At 34.7% G+C, this 13,688-nt stretch overlaps 1 protein-coding gene across 1 annotated transcript in view; it reads left to right on the top strand.

Annotated features, from left to right (window-relative positions):
* acsl2 (acyl-CoA synthetase long chain family member 2) overlaps nt 1–12,001 on the top strand; it is a 49,411-nt gene extending 37,410 nt beyond the window's left edge. Inside the window, exons 16-21 of the mRNA XM_087265438.1 lie at nt 19–107; nt 454–570; nt 2,971–3,114; nt 4,778–4,879; nt 7,684–7,755; nt 10,160–12,001. Of these exons, the coding sequence (XP_087121564.1) occupies nt 19–107; nt 454–570; nt 2,971–3,114; nt 4,778–4,879; nt 7,684–7,755; nt 10,160–10,300 (665 nt within the window). The 3' untranslated portion in view covers nt 10,301–12,001. The remainder of the gene's footprint in view (nt 1–18; nt 108–453; nt 571–2,970; nt 3,115–4,777; nt 4,880–7,683; nt 7,756–10,159) is intronic.
* Nucleotides 12,002–13,688: the final 1,687 nt, after the last annotated feature.

The following is a 13,688-nucleotide window of genomic DNA, read 5'->3' as shown; positions in this document are numbered from 1 at the left end:
ATGAGTCCTATGTTTCAGGTCATGTTGGTGCTCCATTACCCTGCGCTATGGTGAAGCTAACTGATATTCCTGACATGAACTACTATGCCAAGAACGGAGAAGGAGAGGTCAGTATTTGAACACAAGTGTTTCTGGGACTGTATATATCAGCTCTGGCGGGTCTGTCTTAACCGCCAGAGCTGAAATCTACCCGCATTTGGCGGGTCAGCGGGTGTTAATGTAAAGCCCTGTATGTGTGTGTGTGTATATATATATATTAGACAGTTAAAGTCAGAATATTAAACCCCCTGGTGAGGAGGAGGAAGAGTCTGCTCAGTTTTAATTTTTCTAGGAACTGCAGCACGTTAAAAAAAAAAAAAAAAAAAAAAGCTTCCCGTTCATGCAGACTTTAAATGAGGAGATTTTCTTGTATCATTAAAGACTTTCCTTGATGTGTGTGTTTGTGTGTGTCAGATCTGCATCAGGGGTCCCAGTGTGTTTCGGGGTTATCTGAAGGATGAGGAGAGGACAGCAGAGGCTCTGGACACTGAAGGGTGGCTTCACACTGGAGACGTGGGACAATGGCTGCCTGTGAGACTTTAAACAACTTTCACAACACTGACATTCTGAAATTGAATGCACAATCAAGAAAATCCCCACTATTTGCGAAAGGTTGCAGTTTGTCTTCATTCATTCATTTCCTTTCGGCTTAGTTCCTTATTTATCAGGGTTCACCACAGCGGAATGAACCGACAACTATTTCAGCAAATGTTTTACGCAGCGGATGCCCTTCCAGCCACAACACAGTACAGGAAAACACATACACTCTCATTCACACACACACACACACACACACACACACACACACACACACACACACACACACACACACACACACACACACACACACACACACACACACACACACACACACACACACACACACACACACACACACACACACACACACACACACACACACACATATACACTATGGCCAATTGAGTTCATCCAATTCCCCTATAGTGCATGTGTTTGGATTGTGGGGGAAGCCGGAGCACCCTGGGAAAAACCCACGCCAACACGGGGAGAACATGCAAACTCCACACAGAAATGACAACTGACCCAGCCGGGGCTCGAACCAGCGACCTTCTTGCTGTGAGGTGACAGTGCTAACCACTGTGCTGCCACAATTTTGTCTTATTTTATCCTATTTTTCTTGCAAAAAATCAGAATGCACACACAATCACTGCTGCATGTTTAGGAGAGATATAAACATGATCAAATAACGGTAGAAGCACAATATAGCGGAAGTCTTGAGTCCTGAAAATCACATAAGAATTGATGCCAGTGTTGATCAGTTTGAAAATGCCACCAGATTATTATTAGCTGCTTATTAGAATCCTAATTTTCATTTAGTGATGCATTATAGTCTCTGAAACAATGAAACATAAAATTACCAAAATATATATATAGCCATAAAAAAAAATAAATAAATATATATATATATATATATATGTATATACATTTGTACATATATAAATATGTATTATATATTATATATAATGCATAATTATCCTTCTTATTATTTTTATTATTTTTGTTTCATTGTTACAATGATGTTGTTATATTTGTTATATAGTTGTTATATTACTATTCTATATATATATATATATATATATATATATATATATATATATATATATATACATACATACATGCACACACACACACACACACATATATATATATATATATATATATATATATATATATATATATATATATATATATATATATATATATATATATATATATATATATATATATATATACACACACACTCACCGGCCACTTTATTAAGTACACCTGTCTAACCCCTCGTTGACACAAATTTCTAATCAGCTAATCACATGACAGCAACTCAATGCATTTAGGCATGTAGATGTGGTCATGACCAGGGATCCTCAACCCTGTTCCAGGAGATCTACCTTCCTACAGAGTTCAGGTCCAACCCTGATCAAACACACATAAACCAATTAATCAAGACCTGGACCGTACTTGATAAGCACTTGATAATGTGTCAATGCCACAGTCTACCTGACTATTGTTGCTGACCATGTGCATCCCTTTATGAACACAGTGTACACATCTTCTGATGGCTACTTCCAGCAGGATAACGCACCATGTCATAAAGCGTGAATCATCTCAGACTGGCTATTTGAACATGCAAATGAGTTCACTGTACTCAAATGGCCTTCACAGTCACCAGATCTCAATCCAATAGAGCACCTTTGAGTGTGGTGGAACGGGAGATTCACATCATGGATGTGCAGCCGACAAATCTGCAGCAACTGTGTGATGCTATCATGTCAATATGGAGCAAAATCTCTGAGGAATATTTCCAGTACCTTATATTCAGTACCTTTCAGTACCTAATATATATATATATATATATATATATATATATATATATATATATATATATATATATATATATATATATATATATATATATATATATATATATATATATATATATTTAAAACATAATTTCTTTTACTTTAAAATAAAAACTAAAACCCTCTCAATCAAATAACTACATTACAGTAACATTGACCCACATAAGGCTAAAAAAACACACAAACATAACATGTTATTACATATTTAGTGTGTGTATTTTAAAGTAAGACAATTCTGTTTTTTAGCAAAGCATTATGATATGCACTTCAGTCATAATTAAAAACATCGTTACATTACCTGATAAATCTCGCTTATTTGTGCTGTTCACAAATTTAACAAACTAAAACATGATTACAAGTTCAGAATGTCACAATATATTGATCTTATTCTCCAAAACTCAAAAAAAGAAAAAAGAAAAAAGTTCCACAAGGACTTTCTTTACTCTTTCTGGTCTGTTTAAATGTGTAAATATTTCTTTTGTAAGAGTAATCCTTTAGTTGTGACACTTGTGAACGTTTGCTCTTCCAGAATGGGACTTTGCGCATTGTGGACAGAAAGAAGCACATCTTCAAGCTGTCCCAGGGAGAGTACATCGCCCCAGAGAAGCTGGAGAACGTCTACACGCGCTGCGTTCCTGTCCTGCAGGTCTTTGTGCATGGAGACAGCCTACAGGTAACAAACGCACATTTCACCCTACTCTAGTGTTTTTACCACAGTGAAACTAGCTATGTGCATTTGGGAAATAGCGCATAGTTGAGTAGGATAAACTTTTTTTTTGATAAGAAAAGATGCACATAAACTATGATGGAAACACTTTTACTGAACGAATTCCAGTATGTGCATTAAAAAGGTCATGTGATTTTGTTATAAGAGATCATTTGATGCTGAAAACGTGTGTGAATGGACAAACCAGCAGGCTGAGCACACTAGCCCCTTTCACACATACAGACCTTTTGCCGGTAATTTTCCGAAAAGGTGTGTATGTGTGAACAGGCCCTTTTTGAAAATACCGGTAAATTCATTCTGGCTATTTTCCAGAAAGAGAAGTTGTAACATTACCGGTAATTTGCCGGAATGCTTCGCTGTGTGAACGCAGAAGGAAGATTGCCGGAAAGAGCGCGTGCACGTCTAGAACGTGCTGACGTGAGACGTCTGCTTTAGCCAATCAGAACAGTCAGACGCATTTACGTCCACGCGGTTTATGAGAATAAAAGCCTTTGAATCTTTTTGCAGACACATTTAGCTGCCTGAAATTAGTCAGATAACGTTTATATGTTCATCTTAATGCCAACCGTGTAATTAATTATTGATAAGATGCGTATGATAAGCCGCTTTTTGTTTACCTTCAAGCTTTGCGTGTGCCCATGAAACAGCCCATGGGCACACACACATATCATGTACATCTCGACCTGCCAAAGTGTTCCTCTATATGTTTTTATCCAAGTCGTTCACAATATTGATCATCCACAGAGTTTGTGGTGTAATCAAATGTTTACAAACACAAGCGCAGCCGTTTAGAGCTCATTTCTGGTTAATGATGTCAGAATTAATCGGTATTTTGGAATGGATGTGTGAATGCTCTTTTCCGGAAAAATTCTGTAACGTCCTCGCCTGTGTAAACAGCGCTTTTTTGAATCTACCGGTAAAGTCGTTACAGAAATTTTCCAGATTTTTACCGGTATCACTGTGTGAAAGGGGCTACTGTAAACCATCTTAACTGTTGTTTTGGTCATTCCTAAATGCCTCATTTTAGTTTTAGTGTTATTATATTATAAATGACCTCCAGAACGTCTTCAAACACCACCGTTCATTGCGTTCTGAGGCGCAAGTCATTCATTCATTCATTCTCTTGTCGGCTAAGTCCCTTTATTAATCCACCACAGCAGAATGAACCGCCAACTTTTCCAGCAAGTTTTTATGCAGCGGGTGCCCTTCCAGCCGCAACCCATCTCTGGGAAACATCCACACACTCATTCACACAAACACTCATACACTACGGACAATTTAACCTACCCAATTCACCTGTACCACATGTCTTTGGACTGTGGGGGAAACCGGAACACCCGGAGGAAACCCACGCGAAGGAAGGGAGAACATGCAAACTCCACACAGAAACGCCAACTGAGCCGAGGTTCAACCCAGCGACCTTCTTGCTGTGAGGCACTACCTACTGCGCCACTGTCTCACCAGGCGCAATTCATTTATTAAATAAAGAAAAGATTGACGCAGCTTCTCCCACCGCAGCTAATTCAGCTCTTATTGTGGATATTTGGTGCCAGTTAATTAGGAAGTGACGGTTTTGTTCTAACACCAATCGTGCTTTGTCTGTGCTTAGTCTTTTCTGATAGGAATTGTAGTTCCAGATCCAGAAGTGTTCGTCAACTGGGCCAAAGAACGAGGAATAGTCGGATCATATGAAGAGCTTTGTCAGAATCCTGTAAGCTTTACGTTATATTTACATACAAATTTTTAGCAGATGCCTTTATCTGAAGTGACTTCACTGCCAGACTGTGGTGAAATATAAGTGGGGGAATACGACTAATAACAGTGATGGGGACTGCAGAACACAGCACACTTGTTAGATTGATGCAGACGTTGACTTGTACCGCAAAGAGACCTCTATCTCACTCATGCTTGTCCTCTCAAGTGGTGGAAAGACAATGCACAACGTTACCCACTGCTGTCAACCTTGGCTAACTCATATTTCTGTCCCAGAAACCTCAGTCCCAAATGAGAAGGTTTTTTTCTGTTGCAGGGGACATGCCCAGAGATCCCAGCTTTTACCAGATTATAGTTACTGTATATGATAATTTTCCTTAAAAAACCCATCTCTATCTAAGTGAGAGAGTGATTAAATGTTGAATGTGATGAGTTTTCAACAATACTAAATTGGAACTTTATTTTTTTATATGGTTTAATAGTTTTTTGTTATTAAAATTGAAAAATTGAAGTTCCTGTTTGGAAACTTACAGATAGACGGCTGATTTGTATGTCATTGATATGTTCAGTGCTAAGGTAAATAAACACTTTCGGCACTTTTTTCGAGTCTTTTCATTAGTTTTGTTTTTCCTGTAAATGATTCAATAAATACCGTACCGTGACATTCATACCGAGGTATTACCGTACCGTGAAATTCTGATACCGTTACATCCCTAAAGATCTGATATCGACTAAACAAGGTAAGCCTTTAATATAGTCTAAAACAGGGTCTTGTAAAAAGATTTGAGAGATCCTGCAAGTAAACATCTTAACTTTTCAAGTTTTATGTAACTAAAAAGTTCTCGGATCCACATGTCATGTGTAGGAGGAATCACCTGTTTCCATTTGATAAGAATGGCTCGTCTAGCTAAAAGAGTAGAAAAAGCAATAACTTGGCGAGATGCAACAGTCAAGTCAACTCTCTCTGAAATGCCAAAAAGGGCTGTCAAGGGGTTAGGGCAGGGGTGGGCAATCTCAGTCCTGGAGGGCCGGTGTCCTGCACAGTTTAGCTCCAACCATAGACTGTAAAATATATGGACGTAGTGTCCGTGACATCACCCATAGGTTTCTGAAGAGCGCAAAAGAAGCCACAAGGAGGCGCGGCCAACCGTCGCCATTTTGGTCACGCGTCATAACACCCACGGCGGGATACCAAACAAGGGCAAAGAGGCGGAGAGTGAGCGGAGCTACAGACACCTGCTGGCATTTAGCTTGGACCTGGTTCAGACACACTTTACTTTGGGAGAAATGCTTAATACTTTATCACTTGTGACTCGTTTGTATTCTGACCACATGTGCTTGGTTGTACACTATATCAATAAAGTGTTTAGACTTTTAAAAACACTGCTGTAATACACTGAGCCACCAAACATTGTTCTTATGACGTTTCTCAACAGGAGGAAAACGCGAATTACTTACAAACACTTCAGATATAGTCTGTGTTAGTTACTGTAAGACTATTGATGAAATCCAGCATAACACTGTATGACAACACTTCAGATGACTGTTCTAGAGCCTACAGCTAATCAATCTGACAGATTCTGGAGTGCATTACAGCTCTAAATATAAATATAAACCATAAATGATCTTAAATAAAACAAATACATGTATAGAGATGGTATATAAGTATATAACTTTACTCACATGGGAAACGGAGGCCACGTGAATGGTTTGTGAGCACAATTAAGTGCCCTCAGCATGCCATGCCATCTAATAATTGTGGGAAACAAGTCCAAAAGGCAGTTGACTGTGTAAAGCCACATAAAACAACGCAGAAATACGATAAATATGCAGAGTTCAGTGGCTAATCTGCAGAGGTGACGTGCCGGCGACCAGCGAGACCTAACTGTCACTCAAGTGGCTACTCCCTTAATTATGCAAACTTAATATAACCTAATATAAAGGAAACGGATGAGTTATAAAAAAATTCACCCCCCTCACAGTTGTCATGAAGGGTAATATTAGCTGTATGAACCAAAATTGTTCTTTGTAGCAGGCTGTAAACACCTTTTTTTCTGCTGTAAAGTTGGCCATTCTAACAGTGGGCTCAATTGAAATTTGCTGTTTTGGAGCCAGGAGCGGCCAGGACTAGCGGAATTTCGGATGAATTGCAGTTTTAGTTACTTCCGTATTGGCTTCCTGAGAGAGATCGGGAGGTTGCCGCTTGGCTCCAACCCTATTCAAACAGACCTCCCAATAGAGTTCAAGAGATCTTGAAGACACTGATTAGTTTGTTCAGGTGTGTTTGACTAGTGTTGGAACAAAACTCTGCAGGGACACCGGCCCTCGAGGATCAAGTTTGCCCATCCCTGGGTTAGGGTCTAGATTTATGTTAATAGATTTAATAAGTGTGTCAAAAACGCTGGATCAGAGACTTTTTAATTGAGGGCAACTCCAGAACATATGAAGATGGTTGGCCGGAGACTGCTTACAACGATGACAGGCATCACTTCTGTCAGGGGAAAGTTTGGCTAATTTGGCATTGTATATACACATTTTTTAAAAGTGAAAACTAAATAAAGATGCATCACAGGCATTTGTTAATATTATGTTCTTATTATGCATTTAGCAGAGTCTTTCCTGTGGCTTATGGTTATTTTAAATAACATAAATATAATTTATAGACTCAAAATAAGCTTTAAAGGCAGTCTGAAGCCTAAAATTGAGTGTGTTTTCATTTAGCGTGAGCTATACAGTATCTTTAAATTGAATGACAAGCTTATCTGCTCACTGAATTGTTTCTCAATGCTGTTTGACTGGCAGGATGTGAAGAAAGCGGTTCTGGAGGACATGACGGCGGTGGGCAAAGAAGCAGGACTCAAATCATTCGAGCAGGTACAATTCATGTCATCTCATACTATAAATGTGCCATTAATACCCCAGTAGGCACATGACGTCAGATTAACATCGTACTCAAACATCAAGAGACGTTGCATTTTGTTTGGAAATGAAAATCGGCTTGACGTCAGAGCATTTTGCTCACTTTCCAACGCAACCTAGAAATCAAGCAAATATCCACGTTTAATGATGTTACAGCTTGCAATGTGTGGATGTTGCCACTGATATCTATCAGATGTTTGATTTAGGTTGCCATAGCTGATGAATAAATATAATTATTTGACTTCAATATAATTATGGTTTGAGAAGTTGACTAGACGTTGGATTTTGGTCACTTTTCAACACAACCTAAAATCAACGTGATTTCACATCATTAATAGATGTCAAAATAACATTGTCCTTAGATGCTGGTGACCTGAATCTAACCTAATATTAACGTCTTATGATGTTGTGTCTCTGCTGAGATGATTCATAGGCCTCTTTTTTAAATGTACAGGATGTATTTTTTTCCCTAAAGAAGTCTGGCAGGTCAGTGTTTGACAAATCAAGCTTGCGTTTTGTATTTGTATTAATGCTGTTGTAAATCTGTAGTGGTGGGACTGATTTTTAAAGTGGATGAATGAATGTGTTTTGGATTGCCTGCAATGTAATTCCTGCAGGGGGCGCTGCTTCCTTTGCTTTAGCAGGATCTGACTGTTATTGCTGATCCTGTTTGCGAAAAAAAAAAAAAAGCCTAGAAAACTTTTTTTTATATAGCAATTTTACACCAGCAGTTCATAAGACCTCTAAGCTGGACTCAAAAATCCTAGACAATTACAATGGCTAAAATAAATAGATGATTAAATAGATAAATAAATAAATGGATAGATGGATGGATAAATAGGTAGATAGATAGATAAATAGATTAATAAATAAATAGATAAATAAAAAATAAGTAAATAGATAGATAGATAGATAGATAGATAGATAGATAGATAGATAGATAGATAGATAGATAGATAGATAGGTAGATAAATCAGTATATAAATAGTTAAATAAAGAAATAAATAAGTAAATAAATAAATAAATAGACAGATGAATAAATGAATAAATAAATAAATAGATAGACAGATAATAAAAATAAATAAATAGATAAGTAAATAAATAGAAAAACAAATATATAAGTAAATAAATAAATAGATAAATAAATAAATAAATAAATAAATAAATGAGTAAATGAACAACTAGATAAATAGATATATAGGACGGATAGACGGACGGAGGGACAGACAGACGGACGGATATAGATGGGTGGATGATGGATAGACAGACAGACAGATAGATGACAGACAGACAGACAGATAGATAATTAACTAAATAACTACATAAATAAATAAATAGATAAATAAATAAACAGATTAATAGATAAATAAATAAACAAATAGATAAATAAATAAGTAAATACATAAATAAATAAAGAAGTAAATACATAAATAAATAAATGAGTAAATAAATAGATAAATTAATAAACATATTAATAGAAAAACAAATAAACAAATATATAAATAAATAGATAAATAAATAAACAGATTAATAGATAAATAAATAAACAAATAGATAAATAAATAAGTAAATACATAAATAAAGAAGTAAATAAGTAAATAAATAAATTAGTAAATAAATAGATAAATAAATAAACATGAATAGAAAAACAAATAAACAAATATATAGATAAATAAATAAGTAAATAAATAAAGCAGTAAATAAATAAATAAATAAATGAGTAAATAAATAAATGAATAGATAAATAAATAAACATATAAATAGATGAATAATTAAACAAATAGATAAATAAATAAATAAATAAATAAATAAATAAATAATTAAACAAATAGATAAATAAATGAGTAAATAAATAAATAAATAACTAGATAGATAGATAGATAGATAGATAGATAGATAATTAACTAAATAACTAGATAAGTAAATGAATAAATAAATAGATAAATAAATACATAAATAAATAAATATAGATAGATAAGTAAATACATAAATAGATAAATATAGATCAATACATTTATTTATTTATTTTTTTACTTTATTTATTCAGTATTTTTTATTATTCATTTTAATTTTATTTATTTATACTTTCTAACAATTATACTACACACTACAACAACAACAAAATAAACGTTGCTCTGTAAACAAAAATTGATAATTGCTTAAAAAATAAAACGTCAATATAGAATGAGATTAAACGCATGTACACTTGTTTACATGATCACCTGATCGTGAATTCATTTTGATGCAGACATTTTGAATACAGCTGTTCTCCAAACTATTATTCTGAAGGTGGAAATGAACAGCTGAATAACTCGAAATCTTGAGAGCTGAATGTGTTTTGTGTGTGTGTGTTTGTCAGGTGAAGGACTTATATTTGCACCCTGAACTGTTCAGTGTGTCCAACGGCCTGCTGACGCCCACCCTGAAGAGCAAACGTGTGGAGATCAGACGCTTATTCACTGAGCAGATCACACAGATGTACAGTAAATCATCCATATAGAGGACACACACACACACACACATATCTCAACTAACTCTCAAAATTTTTCATAATTTATGATCAATCACCATATTTGTGCATTATAGCTTAATTTTTGATGTACTGTACACACACACACACACACACACACACACACACACTTATACAAGCAAACATACATACACACACGCAAAGACACACACGCAAACACACATGAAAATACATACACATACTGTACATGCAAATACACACAAGCACACATTCAAACACACATGGACAAACACACAGACACATGCAAAAACATGCATACACGCAAACACACAGACACACATACACATACAGACACACACACACACATACACCAAAACACATACACATACTGTACAAACACATACAAACACACAGGCACAAACACACATACATACATGCACACAAGCAAATGCACGCAAACACATACATACACGTAAACACATATATATCTACACACACGCAAACACACATACATGCATACAGATAGATACATATGCACAAACACACATACATACATACACAAACACACACACATACAAGCACATACACGTAAACACACATACATACATACACACAAACACACATGCATGCAAACACGCATATACGCACACACACACATATGCAAACACACATTCACGCATTCATGCATTCATACGCATGCAACCACACACATACACAAACACACATACAAATGTAAACACACACACACACACACAAAAACACACATACATACATACATACATACATACTCATACAAACACACATGCAAACACACATAGACGCAAACACACATACACATGGAAACACACACACACACACACACACACACACACACACACACACACACACACACACACATACATACATACATACAAATACAAATGTCCACACACATACACGTAAACACATACACAAACACACATACACATTTAAAACACACACAAAAACACACATACAGGCATGCAAACACATGTAAAAACACAGACGCAAACACATACACATGTAAACACATACATACACACATACAAATGTCAACACACACATACACAAACAAATGTAAACACACATACACACAAAAACTCACATACATAAATACACACAAACACATGTAAACACACATAGACGCAAACACGCAAGCGCAAACACACACACACACACACACACACACACACACACACACACACACACACACACACACACACACACACACACACAAAAACACATACATACATACATGCAAACACTTACATACACAAACACACATAAAAATGTAAACAAACACATACATACACAAACACGCATACAAATGTCAACACACATACTGTACATACACACAAACACACACATACATACATACATACATACATACATACACACACTTGCACGCTAACACACACAAACACAGACGCTCAAGACACACAAAGACAAGCGCACATGCAAACGAACACACAAACCCAAGTAGACACAATCAATCCATTTGAATTGCTAGTTGCTGAAGCTTGCTAAGGGAACAGACGCTCATACTGAATTGAACAGCAGTCAGTTCTGTAGATCCTCCAGTTTTAAACCAGACCCTGATCCTCCTGTTGATGAACTGACTGTGTGTATTACAACTGTAAATGTGGGACTAATCGCAGCCGATAGACATCTACTGTATTTTATTGACAGAAGAATAAAGATGATGCCTTATTAGCTGTTGCCTTGCGTTGTTTATTTATTCCCATGAAAGAGGAATCTCCGCTCTTACCGTGATTGATCAACAATATCTGGTTTACTGGTGACAACAGTCGAGTTCGGGAATAAAAACTAATTAAATAAAATCTGTTTTTGGTCCCACTTTATATTCATCTGCCTTTATTAATATGTACTTACATTTAAAGTCTGCGTAAAACAGTAGTTCGTTCATTTTCTTTCAGCTTAGTCCTTGATTAGGGGTCGCCACAGTAGAATGAACCGCTAACTATTCCAGCAGACCTATTGGAACCCACATGGAGCCAAGATTCTCAAAGAAATCAGTCATGTTTGGTGAGAGGAAACTCAGGGTTTGGGGATACATTCAGTATGGGGGCGTGCGAGAGAATTGGCCAGCCCAGTCACCAGAAATGAACATTATTGAGCATGTCTGGGGTAAGATGGAGGAGGCATCGAAGATGAATCCAAAGAATCTGAAGTCTGGGAATCCTGCAAGAAGGCTTTCTTCGCCATTCCAGATGACTTTATTAATGCGTGATTTGAGTCATGTCAGAGATGTATGGATGCAGTCCTCCAAGCTCATGATGGAGTCGGACACAATATTCATTCTGTCTCCACTGCAGCAGGACTTTATATTCTATACTGGACATTATTTCTGTTCAGTGACAAGACTTTTATCTTAGCAATTCAGAGCTTACTGTCCTAATGAAATCATTAAAAATCAAGACATGATCATATTTTATTTTGGTCAAATAAGTGTCATCTTGACGCCTTTACCTTTCATATAAGCCACTTCTGATACCAAATGATCAACTAGAAGTCATATTTGTTGTTTCTAAAACTTGGATAGGTGACAAAACTTTAAAAATATATATATATATATATTAATATATATATATATATATATATATATATATATATATATATATATATATATATATATATATATATATATATTAATATATATATATATATATATATATATATATATATATATTAATATATATATATATATATATATATATATATATATATATATATATATATATATATATATTAATATATATATATATATATATATATATATATTAATATATATATTAATATATATATATATATATATATATATATATTAATATATATATATATATATATATATATATATATATATATATATATATTAATATATATATATATATATATATATATATATATATATATATATATATATATATATATATATATATATATATATATTAAAAGTATATAATAATTATTCTGTTCATCAAGATGTGAAAAATATATTAAAAATTAAAATAACTGCATTCTTGTATGTATTTTCAAATGAAATTACTCCAGTCTTAATTTGTTTTATTATTAAGACGTTATTATTGTTATTATTATTTTTTAATTATATAAGATTAATGATAATAATGTAAATAATAGCAATCATAATAATCAGTGATTTCTGAGGTATCATGTGACTCTGAGGACTGCAGTATTGAAGGATCACTGAAAAACACAATATTTAATTATAAACTACTTTTGAAAAGTTATGTTATAGCTATAATATTATACGTAGGTATGTATATATATATTTATATATATATGTGTGTGTGTTTGTGTATGTATATATATGTATATATATATGTGTGTATATATGCACACACACACACAATTATACACA

This window comes from Danio rerio, chromosome 8, assembly GCF_052040795.2.
Source record: "Danio rerio strain M-AB ecotype USA chromosome 8, GRCz13ab, whole genome shotgun sequence".
Taxonomy (NCBI): Eukaryota; Metazoa; Chordata; class Actinopteri; order Cypriniformes; family Danionidae; genus Danio; species Danio rerio.
The sequence above is the reverse complement of the archived record's forward strand: the minus strand, read 5'-3'. Positions and strand labels throughout refer to the sequence as shown.